The 17,174-nt window shown below is 44.0% G+C and overlaps 1 protein-coding gene across 1 annotated transcript in view; it reads right to left on the bottom strand.

Annotated features, from left to right (window-relative positions):
- The window catches only part of LIFR (LIF receptor subunit alpha), a 57,659-nt gene that overhangs the window by 22,774 nt on the left and 17,711 nt on the right, over nucleotides 1-17,174 (bottom strand). Inside the window, exons 6-12 of the mRNA XM_045285254.1 lie at nucleotides 16,480-16,654; nucleotides 15,139-15,396; nucleotides 11,538-11,667; nucleotides 10,920-11,089; nucleotides 8,151-8,293; nucleotides 6,140-6,302; nucleotides 2,235-2,305 (exon numbers count right to left, since the gene is read on the bottom strand). Coding sequence (XP_045141189.1) covers nucleotides 2,235-2,305; nucleotides 6,140-6,302; nucleotides 8,151-8,293; nucleotides 10,920-11,089; nucleotides 11,538-11,667; nucleotides 15,139-15,396; nucleotides 16,480-16,654 — 1,110 coding nt within the window. The remainder of the gene's footprint in view (nucleotides 1-2,234; nucleotides 2,306-6,139; nucleotides 6,303-8,150; nucleotides 8,294-10,919; nucleotides 11,090-11,537; nucleotides 11,668-15,138; nucleotides 15,397-16,479; nucleotides 16,655-17,174) is intronic.

The following is a 17,174-nucleotide window of genomic DNA, read 5'->3' as shown; positions in this document are numbered from 1 at the left end:
ACGGTGTCCCAGAGGGAGTGATGTGAACAGTGAATGCACTCAACTGCTGGTGGAAATGCTGTCGGTCTAGGAGGTGCCTCAGAAGAAAGGCCAGGCAATCCACTTCCCGAAAAACAGCCGCTGAAAACCACTTGGCCCACAGCTCTCTACCCTACACAGGTGGGGTCGCCAGGAGTTGGAACTGCACACGGCAACTGGCACTGGTGACCTGAGCAGACTGGAGACGTGAGAGAGGGAAAAGCCCACTTGTACGCAGTCGGGCAGCCCAAGGGGATTTCAAGTAGGTCAGTGAAAAGTGAAATTAGCATCTAATAGGAACATTTCCCGCCAACTCCCTGACGCCTGTCATACAAAAACTAAATCTCATCTCACTTTTCAGAAGAAGAAAAAAAGTTTTCCTTACCAAAGTAATGAACAAAAATATTACCAAGTCATGGCTATTCTCTTTAACATTTTTTGTTTTCTCATTTTAAAACTAGTATTTTTAAAGTAATATTGAAAATAATCAAAAGTTCAGAGAAAAAAAGTGAAATCTCGTGTGGCCATAGCTCTTAAATAAAGCTGCCATGAGATGGCGTTCTCTAAGTTGCTTTTCTGTGTGGGTTTTTTGGTACTATAACTTCTCTAATCATACAAGACTAATTTTATATCCTTTTTTTGTGTTTATAGAATGCACGCTTACCCATATTTCTATTAATCTTAGTGGATTTATATTTCATGTAAATTTTTAAATCCAATTACCTACTTGTTTCTTTTTTACATAGAGTTTTAGATGCCCCATGTCCCCCAGATTTAAGTATAATTTTGCTGAACCTTTTGGTGCTACACTTTTCATAGTTAAAACAAAATAAAAGCAAACACAAAACATTCATCGCCATTCAGGAAGCTGTAAACCTTTGTGGAAGCAGACAGCCTCATCTTTCTCCTGCAGAGTGGCTGGTGCCTTTGAACTGCTGACCTTGTGGTTAACAGTCCAACACATAACATACTCCCCCACCAGGGCTTGTCCTCACTTTCTTCATAGTTTGGATAGATTTAGTAAGAATGACTAAAAGCTGATTTACTGCAAACAAGGAAAATGAGCATTCGAGCGTCTCTCTTTATAAAGCTAACCTTTCAGAAATCTCATCTCAGTGGACACGTGGCACACAAGGTCCTCTGGCCCAGACTGGCATTGGCATGAGCACCGTTTTGAAAACCCTGCTCCAATGAAGGCATCAAACGACAGTGGTCCAGCTCTCGTGGGCTGACCCCTGAACCACCCTCTTCCTTTAGGTTCCCCATCTCCTGTCTGCGGGCTCCTCTTCCTCCATCACCCAGGGTTCCAGCCTCGGCCCTCTCCACCCTGTATCCTCCCCTTTGCCCGTTACCTAGGGCTCCACCTTTCACTGTGACTTCTCTCCTGACCCCTCCCTGTGAGGTCAGCCACCTACTGGAATCTGCTCGATTATTCCTGTGGCACACATTTAGGAGACAAACAAACAAAACTCAGCCCCCTCAAAACAACCAAAGAGTCCCAGCCTGTGACATCACCATCCTCCTGAAGTTAGCATGTGAATCATTTCAGTATGTTAAATTCTTGGTGAAACAATCATTTCGGTTAAATAATATTCCAATGAAATTCACCATCACTGCAAACTTGCTCCATATGGAAGGAATCTGTGTGATTGCCACTATATTATCTTGCTATCTGACAGGCACTTAGGGCAGCCAGCGGGGTTCTAGTCTAGAGAAAGAGGAAGGGAGGGAGGGAATAGTGACAGGCATTTACAGCCAGCCTCAAAGTGGTGGGAATTCCCTCAAACTCGGATACAGACGCTATTGTACTCAAAGCTCTATGAATGTCAAATTTTTGCAAAAATGACATGTTACTTTCCGGGACAGAAGTCACCAATTTAAAGAAATCAAATTACGACTGCTCTTAAACAATGAGACCTAACCCAGCCATGAAGACAGAAGAAGCGCTCTGCAACCTAAGCAGGGTGGGTTTCATTAAACAGTAGGATTCTTTGCCTACGTCTTAAAGTCAAAGTGAGGGACACGCAGCTCTGAGACTAACCGTCCTAACGGAAGACCATGGTGGCCACTCAGCAGCTGGCGGTGAGGGGGGGTTTACACCCAGGCTAGGGTCTTGCCAATCATTTAAGGCAGGGAAGGTTATCGTCGCTCTGTGATAATGGATGAAACAGCTTAACGTTGCAGTCATCTAATTGTTACAAGGAAAAGTTCCTTACCTTCCAATAGATTATTAAATTTTTCCCATCAGAACTCCACTCTCTCCAAGTATCTGGTCCCTTTGAAGGAACTAGGAAGGAGATTTAAAAGTTAGTATTTGAAGATGATAACCACAGGTCTACTGACGATATTAATAATTAAGACAGTGGGGCCGAATACAGGTTTTATTTTTCTGTGACATCCGTAAATTCTCAGTAAAAGTGGAAGGTGTTTCGTGCCTTCCATTTGAAAAATAAGCATACAGAAAAGCTGAGCTTTCAACTGATAAAAATACAAGCACCTTAGACCGGGTGACCGAGCTCTGGGGGTGCGGTGGTTACAAGTGGGGCTGTTACCCACAAAGTCAGCGGACGGAAACCACCGCCACTCTACGGCAGACAGACAGGGCATTCTGTGCCGTCAACAGGAGCAGGCCTATACTGTCCTAGAGGGTCGCTGTGAGTCAGAAGTGACTTGATGGCAGTGAGTTGGGGTTTTCTGTTCTTTTTAGAATGGGTTAAAATCACCTTGGCACCCTCCACCTTGTGCCTCTGACCTCTTCGTTACTCAGGTTGGCTGTTGCCACACATGGGCTTCTTGCTGTCCCTCAGACTTGCCAAGGGCACCTGCCTCAGACTCAAATTTTCTATGTCTCTGCCAAGAGCCCCTACCCGCTATGGTAAACCATGTGGTTAGCGCTTCAACTCTTCATTAAGGTGCTCCCAGGGTAGAAAGGATCGTTTCCTAAGTGTGTCCTTTAAGACCAATCTGTACATCAGTCAGTATTGAGGATGATGACATAGATGTGTACAGTTCCTATTTCAGCCTTACTTTATTTAGTAAGGAGCCCTGGTGGAAGAGTGGTTACAAGTTTTGCTGCTAAATACAAGGTCAACAGTTCAATCCCATCAGCCACTCCACGAGAGAAAGAAGAGGCTTTCTAATCTTATAGAGTTACAGGTTCAGAAACCCACGAGGACAGTTCTACCTCTTCCCAAAACAGTGGTTTTCAACCTTCCTGATGCTGCGACCCTTTAATACAGTTCCTCATGTTGTGGTGACCCCCAACCATAAAATTATTTCGTTGCTACTTCATAACTGTAATGTTGCTACTGTTATGAATCATGATGTAAATATATGATATTTAGGATATATTTTCATTGTTGCAAATTGAACATAATTAAAGCACAGGGATTAATCACAAAATCAATATGTAATTATATATTGTGAAACACTTATTTCTAATTACAAATAAATGAAATTTTGTCTTGAAGCATGGTGTAGCATGGGTAAGTCTTCACACTGGGTACTTATATGTGGGCGATCCTCCTGGAGACAGAGGAGTGGTGTCTTGGTTCCTAAAACCATTGTAAATATGCATTTTCTGATGGTCTTAGGCAACCCCTGTGAAAGGGTTGTTGGACACCCCCCCCATGGGGTCGATAGCCACAGGTTGAGAACCGCTGTCCTACTGGGAGGCCATAAGGACTTGAAGGCAATGAGTGAGAAGTAGACTCATTCATCTCAAAGGGAGGGCATATTTGCATAACACCAAAGAGCAAGTAGGAATTGTTAGTGAGTCCTGTTTTAACCTAGGTCCTTGCTGTATCCCAGCTCCATGTCACCTGCTTCCTTTCCTAAGGACACTACCACTGCAGTCCCTTCACACACACCCCACCCTTTGCCACCACTGGATGGATACTCATCTTCATCAGCACCGGGTATGGGGAGGTGGGCACGTGCACACACACACAAAGGTGCTTGTGAAATCTATCTCGGATCCTGTCTGCTCTCAATCCCATGGGCAGAACTCTGTTCCATTCAAGGCTATACATCCTTGGGGATTAGAACAATTCCTGACACATCATGCGTGCTCATTAACTGCTTGTGGGCTGAGCCAATGCCTTCATCTTAATGAGGCATAAACAAAATGTTTTCTCTTGGTGAAAGCAGCTCATTAGCTGAAGGTAAACGCTCCTGTGATAGCCAGTCGTCTCCAAAAGGGCCAGTGGTCCCCCGGCCCCTGTTCCTCAGGCCCCAAGGAGTCCCCACCCACATTGTTGGATTACCCAGTAAGCAGGGGCTTTCTTCTCCTTACTCACTAATTTGTAGTAAAACCACTTCACAGTGTTTCACCACTGCCACAATTCTGCTTTCTAGGTTTGGCACGCATCTATCTGTCTCTCTCCCAACCCCCTGGGACCTTCCCATAGATCAAAGGCTCTTTACACACTTACCATCTCTGACAGGGGCGGAGGACCTAGCCAATGATGAAACTGATGAGAAATTGTTCGCTACAGATTAGTAATCAGGGTAAACCCATGCCTACCTTGCTTATTGGGCATCCACCCCGGGTACCCTAGAGGGCCTGTGTGACCCATGGAATGTGGTCGATGTGATGGTGTGTCACTGCTGAGGCCAGGCAGTCAAAGAAGGTCTCTTCTCTCTCTGCAAGCAGCCAGCTGCCATGTCATGAAGACTCTCAGTCGCTGGCCAGCCCTGCACAGAGAGGGGCTGAGGCCTCCTGCAGTTAGCCATGCAGCGACCCATCTCCACAAGGGCTCCTCCAGCGCCACCCATTCCCCCAATGCAACCAGGAGACACCCTGGGCTAGAGTCACGGCCACCCAGCTAAGCCGCTCCGGAGTTTCTGGCCCACAGGAACTTCGTGGCGTCAGATGTTTGCTGTCTGAAGAAAATGAGCTTTGGTGTAAGTTATTACAAATCAGTAACAACTAATACAGTCTGCTCTAGACTTGTGTAAGATTCACGTTTGAGGATCCATAGAATTCTTCTATCACCAGGCAAGGGTTCCCGTCATCTTTGTTTTGTCGAAAGGGGAAGCAAAATCAAAGGGAGAGGCATCTGTCACCTTTTGCTTTACTTTCTGTCAGTGCTTCAGAAGGAAATCCATATATTCCTCACCTCAAAAACTGCAAACACAGAAGGTACTACCTTTTGTTGGATGACTCCGTGTGTGTGTGTGTGTGTGTCTAGGAGCTCTGGTAGTGTAGTAACGGTGACATGTTGGGCTGCTGATTTCAAGGTCTGAAGTTCAAAGCCACATGTTTCTCCACAGGAGAAAGACAGGGATTTCTATCCTTGTAAAGAGTTTCAGTCTCAGAAATTCACCGTGCCAGTTCTACCCTGCCCTCTGAGGTCTCTGAGTTAGCATCAACTGGATGGCAGTGGGTTGTTCTGCGTTTTGGTTTTCTAGGGGGTTTTGTGTGGAGGTTTTGTTGTTGTTATTCAAGGGCAGAATCTCATCCTGTCTTCGGCAATTAACATACTTGAAGAACCAAGTCCCTGATTTTATACCTATGTTGGCTGCTGTATACTATAGAGAGTAACCTATATTTGCCACCCCTTCTCTCATGTCTTAGGCTTCCCTCAATTCCAACTCATAGTGACCGTCTAGGACAGGGCAGAACTGCCGTGGGTTCTGAAACGCTCAGGATTTAGGGGCGTGGAAAGCCACACATGCTAACCTGTGGTTAGCAGCCCAATGCCACCAGGGCTCCTTATAACCCCAAGCTTAGGTACCAAAGAAATGATTCTACTAAGTTTCCTTTATTAAGAACCATTTCCAATGAAAAGGCAACCTAAAGAGAGTGTGGGGCAAGAATCACCCTGCAGGGTAACCAGTGCCAATCAAGTTGGGTCGCCGGAGCATCGGCTGAAACCACTGCAGCCACGCTGGACAGAGAAGCAACGGCCTTTCACACACACACATTCAGTTGGCATTCCTCACACTATCCTAGGCTCTTTAAGCTATCCGTACAACATTTGGGCAACAGGCATCACACAATGCATCACACATTCCCCTCCTCTTAGACTCTTCGATGACGCCCCCTCTGCACCCCATGCCCTTCAAACCCTCTGGATGCTCGATAACCACCAGCCCCCAAACCACTCTGTTAACTCACATCCTTCGAGAGTTAGGTGCTGCTTCTCAGTGGCCCAGTTGCTCCACTTCCATAAAGTTTCCGTAGCACAACGAATCCGAAAAGTATAATTAGTGTATGGATTTAATTTGTCCATGGCAGTCAGGTAACTTGAGTTGTCTACTCCTGTGATTGTGGCATTGCGCTATTAAGAAACAGATCCATCAATATGTATGCCTGTATATACACTATGCAAACTGTGTACATGAATATAGTTACATGCTACAAACACGTTTTTGAGAGAAAACAGTTTTGAGTATGAAATATGAAGTCATTGAAAGTCTAAGAGTTTAACTAGAAGTAGGAGATTCAAAAAGTTTGTGGACAAAATGTAATGAAAAGGTAGAATTTATACAAAACAATTTGAATATACCCCTTCCCTGTACAGCACCCAAACCAGTTCATCCACTGTAATATTTTATGTCTAGTGTACTTCATATGCTATGTCAGAACAAGTACACTTGCCCAATAGCAATAAGCAAGATTGGGATTATCTTTTTAATCCAAGCATTGGAGTTAAGTAAAAATGATCAATTAAATTCTGCAGAGAGGCTCATAAATTTTGCCTTAGAACGTCTCAATCATAAGTCACTGGTGGTGGAACAGACCTTCACATAATTTGGAAGTTGGAGATGACCTTGAGGACTGAACTGATTACTCATGTGACACTTGAATGACATTTCTTGGAGGCAGGCATCATCTTTCATGCTTCTTTGGAGATGCCACTTAGATCCCTAAGGAAGAGCCCTGGTGGCACAGTGATTACGACTTGGGCTGTGATCTGAAAGGACATCAGTTCAAAACTACCAGCCACTGAGGAAGAAATACAGGGCTTTCTACTCCTGTAAACAGTCACAGTTTCAGAAACCCACAGGACAGTTCTCTCCTGCCTTACAGGGTCCTATGAGCAGGTGGACTCATGGCAGTGAGTGATTAGATCTGTAGGAAGAGCGCTGGTGGCACTGTCGGGTAAACATTGTACTGCTGCCCGCAAGGTCAATGGTTCAAATCCACCAGCCACTCTGGGGGAGACCGACAAAACTACCTGCTCCTGCCTTGGGCACCCTGTGCATGAGTCAGAATCGGCTCGATGGCAGTGGCTACGTGGCTGGTAGAACCAGTACTTTATTTAACTAAAACAAAGCAACTCCAAGTCAATCTGAGGGTTCATATATTTTAGGGGAGGCGCTCGGGTCCTCATTCCTTTTTACAAAGCAGCTCTTGGGGTCCTGTGCAGTTTTGATGCATGTTCTGCAGGTCACGGGCACACGTCCCAATGGGCACTCAAATGCACTACTCTTATTCCCACCACAGGGTACAAGGAGCTGATATGGCACCGTGGTCAAAGTGCTGGCTGCAAACTGAAAGGCTGGCAGCTTGAGCCCGCCAACTGTCCTGCAGAAGACAGATGTGGCCACTTGCTCCTAGAGATGACAGCCTGGGGACTCCCCTGGGAGCAGCTGTACTCTGTCCTCAACTCCACAGCAACTTGGGGTGGCTTCGCAAAGTATAAGACGGTGCAGTGTAAAGCCAACCTAAATAATTAACGTGTATTTAAAATGCCTGGCTATGGCTTATAATGACCAATTATCGTTATTACTTGCTCCTATTGCTGCACTCTGCGATTTTAAAGATCACTGCTACTTGCTGGTGCAGGCTAGTTCATTAACAGCTGCTAAAGGTTCCAGCAAAATCCACTTACTCATTCACAAATGTACTGAGTACCAGCTATGGGCCACTGTACCAGACCTGGGAACCTTTTGATCATTAAAAGTCAAACTTATGTTCTATGATACTCACTCTTTGTAACTGCTGGTAGTTACACACGCTGACTACCAGGCTGCTGTTACTGATCTACAATGCCTGCTCCATATGAATTACTGCAATAGATGCCGAGACTTTACACCCATCCCTTTATGTGATTCTGTGTGAAAAACTTGCTGTTTTTGCCCAAAATAACCAGTAAGCAGATTTATAGAAGACTCATACTCACCAATTCTTGTCCAGAATGACTTTTAATCTCAATTTGACATAAAAGATTAATCTTAGCAAAGTTGCCTGGTAGGTGCCAAGAAAGGGTAACGGTTGTTGAATTCACATCCTTCACTTTGAATGAAGTAGGAGTGTGGGGAGAAACTGCAAATACGATTATTCAGAAATATAATGACTTTAAAATGTTATTGAAAGGTAACTGACTATTTTCTAATGTGATGAAACATGATTTTAAAAATAATCATCACTCAAATCAAGAGGTACCCCAAGTTCTTGGCACAAGATCTTAACCAGTGCTGCAAAGTAGGAACCCTGTGAAGAGTGGTTAGCTCCTGCAGCTCACTGGAAAGCTGGGATCACGTCCATCCAGCGGCTCGCGCGAGAAAGCCCTAGCAATCGGCTCTGTAAAGTCTACAGCCAAGAAAACCCCAGGGGGCCATCCTCCTGTGTCACAGGGGTGGCCATGACTCAGAATCGACTGGATGGCACCCAGCAACAACAACATTCGTGGGATCACAAACATGGCTCTTCCTGCTACCATCATGCCAGTATGTATTTTTTTTCCCAGGAAGTAACATCATGCCAGTAGATTAGATAGATAGATCGATTGATAGATCGATAGATAGGATAGATAGATATAGATAGAGATATTTTTCTTTTCCCCCCCAAGAAGTAACAACACTCAAGGTTCTTCCTGGCCTTTGGAACACCGTAAAGTAGTCAGAGATTAGTTTCATTCTTTCAGAAACGTTTCTTTCATGTGGGCGAGTGACACACAACAAAGAAATAACACAAACAGGTTAAGTGTACCGAGGGGCCAACGGTGTGGTTCAGACAGTAGTTACGACAGGAGTGGGAACGCGAATGAGGGAAGGAAGGCCTCAGAGCAGGATGGGGCTTAACGTGAGCTTTTGGGGCCATTAAGGTTAAAACTGGCAGAACAAGCCAGTGGTGAGAGTGGCGATACCGGAGGGTGGAGGGAGGGTGGGGTTGGAAGGGGGAAGCGATTGCAAGGATCTACATACATATAACCTCCTCCCTGGGGGACGGACAACAGGAAGGTGGGTGAAGGGAGACGTCGGATAGTGTAAGATATGATGAAATAATAACTATAAATTATCAAGGGTTCAAGAGGGAGGGGGGAGTGGGGAGAGGGGGGAAAATGAGGAGCTGATACCAAGGGTTCAAAACAGAAAGCAAATGTTTTGAGAAGGATGATAGTAACAAATGTACAAATGTGCTTGACACAATGGATGGATGTATGGATTGTGTTAAGAGTTGTATGAGCCCCAATAAAAAAGAGTTTTAAAAAACCAAAAACAGGTAAGCGAAGCGACTGCCGGTCATGGTGCCGGCGGTGCTCAGGCCACCTGAGTGGTGGGAGGCAGGCCACGGGGGCAGTAAGGCGGTACAGGCTACAGGCAGCCAAGTACACGAAGACACTGCCACTCGAGGAGGAGAGGGAGCCGTTCTGGCCCTATGGTAAAGTCCGGAAACACGAAAGCTGACCGACTGGCCGGAAGGACCGTCAAAGTGACTGGCACTTAGAAATAAGGCCACAGGGTCATGTACAAAGCACACGGTTGGTGAGCCCACGTGACTGAATGGAGCTAATCTTGTGGTCTTTCTTGGTTGGATCCACACAGAGGCAGATGGTGACAGCGGGGATGGGCTCGAGCCACCCACCAGGGGACAGCGGAGCTTGTGACCGTATTATTCGCCATCAGGCGAGACTTCAAGGCCTTTGGCTTAAGCCCCCACCCTGGCCCCACAACTGCATCTCTAAGGAAGGTCTCTCTCTATGTCGCTGCTCTCTGCACCAGAGCCTGGCATGGTCAGGGTGCAGGGGAGCACCCGTGAGAATGAATGCAGGAGATTGGCCACGTTTTATTCCTGGGTTCGGCTCTTTGTTAATAAGCATGGGGAATTTTCAGAACCCGGCAGCCATGGGAAGGAACAAGCTATTGTCTACTCAACACCTTGGATGTATCTCAATCAAGGGTATTACTCTTAGCAGATAAGTTATCTGGGGTCGCATGGCTGCACTTATAGAACGTTCTCAAAATGCTCAACGATAGAGAATGACGATCTCCATGCAACAGGGACAGGAGACAGAGCGAGAGAGCGAGAGAGAGCGAGAGCGAGAGCGAGAGCGAGTTCACTCACACGCATGCAAGGGGGTGGGGAGTGGTGTTCAATGGATCAAAGAGGAAGCTCTTTCTGGTGATGTGACTGTTCTGTATCTTGTCACATAAATCTATACATGGGAACAAATTACATAATTTGATCTACATTTGGATTGAACTGCATAAAAAACGATACACACATGCATACAGAGAGAAACAGAAAATGCATGCGCGGGGAAACTGAGTAAGGTCAGAAAGTCCAGTGCTGACCATGGTCCCTTTCCTAGTGCTGATCCTGCAGCAGGTACAGAGGACACTGCCATCAGGGTGAAAAGGCATTTGGGGGCCCAGTGGGGAGTCCACCATTATTTCAAATCTTAAAATGTTTTAAAGTTGGACAAGAATACTTTTTCTAGAACCAGTTAGAGCCATTTACAGTTTCTGTAAAAATGACTAATTCTTATTTAAAATAAAAATGGAAATGGCACATTCCAAAGCTCTTAAATAAAATTTACACAATTCAAATTAAATACCTCTGAAAGAGCCAGCTTAAAAAAATCCCCCAAAGCAGTTTTCATTCGCATGGAGCTGCTTTATCACCTCCTGAAGCTGTTTCTAAGACTCGGATCTACGGAGCCGCTTACCTCGAGTAGTTATGTTGACTAAAATTGTGGATTCTGATTGGCCCAAAGGATTGCGAGCATTCAGAGTGAAATGATATATTTCCTGGTTTGGAGTCATCTGAAACATTAACTGATAGCTTTCGTTGGTGGACTCTTCAGTTCTTTTGAATGTAACATTTTTTCCAGAAAAGCTGATGGACAGGGGAAGAAATGTTAAAAGATGCTCAAAATGACATGGCATAGATACTGTGGGGAAGGGGGAGGGGAGGAATAAGTAAATGCTAATAATTGATCTTTTTCAAATATTGGTACTCCTCTTAGGGTACAGTACATACTCGCAGAAGAAAATGCTCTGAGTCCGGGAAGCACAGTGACAACAATCAAGATGGCCCACTGGCCCACTAGCCAGAAACTGGCCAGAAACTGGCTTTGTGCTCGAGTGTTCTTCCTTGCAGGCTTGTTCAGAAGAGGAACAGAGTCCGCATGGATTTTAAAGGTGGCATTGATAAGCCTTCCATTTTATACCGCATGCTTGGCAGGGCCAAATCTACCTCACAATAGAAATGACACTCGGAGTGTTCCCACATCATGTCACACCGTTGCCACGTAAGGCTCACCTCCTTCCACAAGGACCCTCACCTTTCATGTAAAGTGTAACTTGTGTTCCGGGGGCCCAGCAATCCCGTCAGCCTTCCTGGGCTCCAGGTGCACACGATCTCCTTGAAGTCATGCGTTTCACAGCTCAGGTTTTTAGGAATATCAGGTGGATCTAAAAGGGCGAAAAACAAAAGAGGGGCGATGGTGGTGGTGGGGAGGAGGAGGCAGAGTTCCTCAGGATTACATGTTCTTTTCCCTGTGTGTTTTTAAATGTCCATCACACGTTACACACTTTCCTTTTAAAATACAGTGATTTACTGTTTACATGCTACTTTCGCACAATACAGGCTTCATCATTCCTTCTACAACACCTTTCGTGCCGCAGATCAGATCAGAGCTCCCTTTACAAATGCCGGGTACAATGGCTCAGAGTGACTTTTTGCTCATTTGGAAACTCCACACGTCCTGAGCAACCGTTACTTTTCCCTTGACCATTCCAGTGTGGCCTGAATCTCTCAAACACACCCGTGTCCTGGGTAACAAACAAGTCAGGCTGGTGAAAGGTAACGCTTAAAACCTCCACCAGCTACCGTAGACAGACGGATGTGAAAAGAAGTACTACTTCATATTAAGTCGTGGTAGCACGCTGCACAATGCTGACGGGGATGAGCATTTACAAAGCAGAACTGCTGGTAAAAGTCTACAGGACCTTCCACTCAGATTGACCGCTGCCTCTGGACACTTGATGGAGGCAGTTCTCCCTGGGCTGCCAAGGCAGGCGGGGCGCTGAGAAGACTTGCTTTGTCTTTGTGCGACCTTGGAACTGGTATAAGAAAGTACTGCAGGCTGACTCTGCTGATTACAGAAGCTGCTGTTTCTGTGAGGTTGGACCAACCATTGTAGAAACAGATATTTCTTAGTCATATTTACCCAAATGATTTTTTAAAATCATTTTATTGGGAGCTCGTACAACTCTTATCACAATCCATACATACATCCATTGTGTCACGCACATTTGTACATTTGTTGCCATCTATCCAAATCACCTTTTCACTGATAATCTACTTGCTAAATCATTAGGTAAAATAATTTATTTTCTGAAACACTAATGTTTAAAACCGTCCTCAGCTGATCCATCAAGACAGAAAATTTCACATACTCTCCAGAGATAAGAATAGCATTTTTCAGTAAGATTTTACTTTTTACCTGGAGTTATGGATGTTTTACACAAACATTTAAGAATTAAGCTAACACCATATTTTGAAGATAATTTTCAAGGTCAAACTTTCAGCTCCCTTTACTAAAATCACACGAAATGATCTGAAAATAGCTAAGCAGCTGAATAAGAGTGGAAAGAAGTATTAAGATGAATTACTTAAAATCCAAATGAACCTGAGAAAGAAGAGGAAGAGGAGACATAAAAGAAGACTAAGTGATGGCAGTATTTTAAATGTAATTTCAACTGGTTTCTTTTCAAAGAAATTAATTTATGAAACAATCAATTGAGGCTAAATATAAAGTCAATATCGCGCACACACACACGTCAGTATCACACCAAAAAAATCAATTCTATTTCTATACATGCCAGCAAATAGAAAGTAGAATTTAAAATCCAACTTTTTTGCAGCACCAGAAAACATCACACTTGCGGAATAAATTACCGCAAGATGGACAAGACCTGATATCACTCAGATAAATCAGTGTCCTACATAAATAGGCACACATATCATGTTCATAGTTTAGAAGACTTTGTATTGTCATGAATATTCTGCAAACTTCATGTGTAGATTAAATCTAATCATAAAAATAAAATCCTAGGTTTGGAAACTGACAATTGGATTCTAAAATACTTTCCAATATGGTGGGGTACCCCTCATGAAGTGATCACTGAAGCTGTGGGCACTACACCACAGTGTGGTGAAGATACCAGCTGGTCCCCCCCTGGGGTCCTAAAGGCTTGTCTTATAAGACAAGCAGCCTTCTACATGAAGTTTCAACCAAGACCACATGGAAGCAGCACACCAGCTTACGTGATCCAAGGGATGTAAATATCCGAATCCAAATCCAAAGGCAGGAACTGTATCAGAGCTTAAATTGTGAATGCCCGGTTTGCAGAAGGCCGGGCCTGACAGTGGGAACCCAAAATCCATTTGCAGGGTCCCCACGTGGAATAGAGCTCTATGGAATTTCCTCTGACCACAGGCCTGGGATGTGAATAGCTTTGCTCTCATACAGAGAACATTTTAAAGTCAATTAGGCCATATGTAGTTAGGTGAAAATGTAATGCCATATCATTTGATTCCCCCTTCGACTCATTTTAAAGTAGCTTATGCTTATTTCTGGAATAAGATTTTCTATGTTTTGTCTGTTTTTGCTTGCTTCTTATTTGTATCACGGATGACTTTCGATATATGAAGCCCAAGATGGGTGGATCTATCTAGAGAGTAAATGGACTGATAATTGCCTGGGGCCGTGGGCTGCAGAAGGGGTAGGGGTAGCTGAAGATGAGGAATACTAGAAGAAAATAATGTTTTGAAATGGATTGTGGTGATGATTGCACACATCTTCTTGATACAACTGAATGACTGAATTGTATGACATGTGAAGTATATCCCAATAAAAACATGCTTTAAAATAAATAAATGGTGGGTTAAAAGGATATCCCTATGGGAAAGAAAACGCATGCTGACTCATACTTCGCACCATCACCTGCTCTATTGTAGGTTTCCACAGAGCTTCCTCTAAAAAGGAAACTCCGGCTGCTCTGGAGTAGAGGGATCCTGAAGAGGATGCCCAGCTCCACGCATTAGACACTGAACTTCCATCAGGGACTTAGAATCACCTCCATGCATTAGAAATTAAACTTCAATCAGGGACTTAGAACCACCTCCAAACCTTATAAATTAAACTTAAATTAGATACTTGGGTAGGTTTGTTCTTGTACTATAAGAAACTAGAATATGGTTATCTCATTGTTTTTTGGTGTTTTTTTTTTTTGGTATCATAAGCCATTACCACAAGAGCATGAGACAGATAACAATAAAATTTAGATGGAAAATCCCTAAATACACAATACGTATGGATATTCAATACAAGTAATATAAGCAGTGAAATCCACCACCACTACGTTTGGCAGTGTTACAGAATTTTAGAACTATGGCAGGGCCCTTGTTAGCAAAGAGAACCCTGACTGATGGAGGGAGCATCTCTAAGTACATTTTCCTCTGGCCGCCATCCTCCAAACACCTCTGCCCCTTAGACATGCCTTTTCAAGTGGATGAAGCATATTGAAGGATTCTATGCAACTGTATTACAATTTCTTCAACTTAGAAAAAGTTTTAAAGTATACTTTAGGTAAGTGGTAAATTAATTTATAAGAGGTAACTCCTGATTTAACAATTTATAATTATAAACTATTATTACATAGCGATGACTCCAGAAAGTGTCTAGACCCAATAAAGCTGTCAGTTACAATTTTAAAGTAAAACTTTGCATTGAATGTTCTAACTATTGCTATAAAATCTACGAAGAACAAAGAAACAAGGAGGAAACAAAATTACTCCTCAAGAAAAGAATGAAGGCTTTCAGGAACAGCAATGACAACGACAAATCAAGAGCTCTCTCTTTAATATGAGATACTTACATCCTGCAAAAATGACTGTTCCAGCGAGGTTGCTGTCGGTGTTGAAAATCACATTTGTTCCACTACTTTCAGAAACAGAAATATTATAGATCTTGATTGCAACATTTTCTCCCTCCAGATGAATAAGGGGACAGTTGTTATTGCCTATCTGTGCTGATAAGACTTTTTCTTGACTTACACAACAAACTGTTATATTTGACCCGACAAGTATCACTTTGTCTGCAGGAAAAACCTTAGGTTGAGAATCAGGTGATGACCCTAGAAAGAACATAGGAATTATACTTTAGAAGTCTTTTCCCACAAAATAGAATCCATAATATACTTTGTGGGATATAAAATGACTTTTCCCCAGTTTTGTCTCCCCCAAAGACATGCCAAACATTAGAGGCTATTGGCCAGCACATGGTGGGAGGTCAGATGCATTCAGCCTTCAGACTACCTTCTGGTCCCACCGTAGGTGGAGCCCACTCCCTGCTGTTAAGGACAATGGATTACTTCTCCCTGAAGGCACTCAGACACCAGTCTGGTCCACTGAAGGTGGGGTTCACACCCTCCTGATAATGGTTTCCATGGAGAGCCAGAGAACAGGTCAAACAGGATGCTCAGTGACATTCAAAGTTAGGCTGCCATCCTGAATCTGGGATCCGCCCACCTTGTCACGTGTGCCCCCAATCCCTACCCTTCCTATTGCGTGTATACCCCTAGATTGTCCTCCTCTCGTTACTGTATTACCTATAGCACAACCCCTTCCTGTGACGTATGTCTTTACCTGTAATTAGGGGGCTTGAACAACCCCCAAAGATATATAAATCTTGGTTAGCAATAAAGCGCTTTTTCCCCTGGTTCCTGATACCTCTCTCTCCCTGTTCTCTCTCCCCCTGGCTTTCTCCCCAAGTCCTCTCTCCCCCAGGTCCTGGCTCCCCTGTCCCCTCTCCCCTTGTCCTTCTTCCCCTCCCCATCTCTCCTGCCCTCTCATGTCTCCCATGTCCACGTGGACAACCGAGCGTGACTGAGGTGAGCTACTACCATGAAATGTTTCTGACTCCATTACTTCAATATCTCTTCTATCTCTCCTTATTCTCTATGACTATTATTTATACATACATATATACATATACATATATTTATTTATTTATTTATTTAACCATACAATTGCGCCTATCGAACCTGCGATTAGTTGTGGAGGGCTGGCCTTCCCCCACAATACTTAACAAAAATTGTTTTTGTAATTGTTAGCCCGTTATATACAAAATATATCATTAGGTGCTTTATAAGAGTGGCACCCTCAGCTAACGTATGTTCCTCCCAAACACAACAAAAGTCTTGAAATACAAAGCTCACATGAAATGCTCTTCAGTGGGCTCCAGCCACTCCACTCTTTGTGACCAAGAAACTGAGGGTCGTCAATGTAGCGCCTCATCTCCACATGGTGAGCGGCACACTGCAAAGGCATGTCTGAGGTCCAGCTCCAGTGATGAACTGTATCCTGACCATTCAGAGTTGAGTTGTAGGTCACCTAAAAGTGAACACAAATATAGCATCACCTTTCTGAAAACACACAGTAGCTGATACTCCATCATCAAAGAGCAAGACAACGCCCCCAGCCGTGACAGTAGAGGAGTTAGGATAAAAATCATGATTCGTTTAACTTAACATCTTCACCTTCAGGTCCTACAATATATTCATGCAAGATGGTGACATTAGAAAATATTCTATTCAGTATGCGAGGGCACATACCACTGCTTACCCCATCTCTTTTTCTACCGCAGAATCCCTGAGACAGAAAGTCAGAGGGGAGAGCAACGTTATTGGTGTGAGATGCCGTCAGGTGCTGTCGAGTCGGTGCTGACTCCCAGTGGTGGTTGTACGAACAACAGAACAAAACACAACTCAGGCCTGCGGCATTTCCCCAGTCATTGCTCTATTTGAGCCTATGGTTACAGCCACCCTGTCAATACATCTGTAGTAGTCTGGGTACTTTGGAGAAACAAATCCACAGAAACTCATGTAAAAGAGAGAGTTTTATGTAAAGAAAA

This window comes from Echinops telfairi, unplaced genomic scaffold (assembly GCF_000313985.2).
Source record: "Echinops telfairi isolate 266 unplaced genomic scaffold, ASM31398v2 ScPeMD7_7469;HRSCAF=8507_1, whole genome shotgun sequence".
Taxonomy (NCBI): Eukaryota; Metazoa; Chordata; class Mammalia; order Afrosoricida; family Tenrecidae; genus Echinops; species Echinops telfairi.
This window is presented reverse-complemented; position numbering and strand designations above follow the sequence as displayed.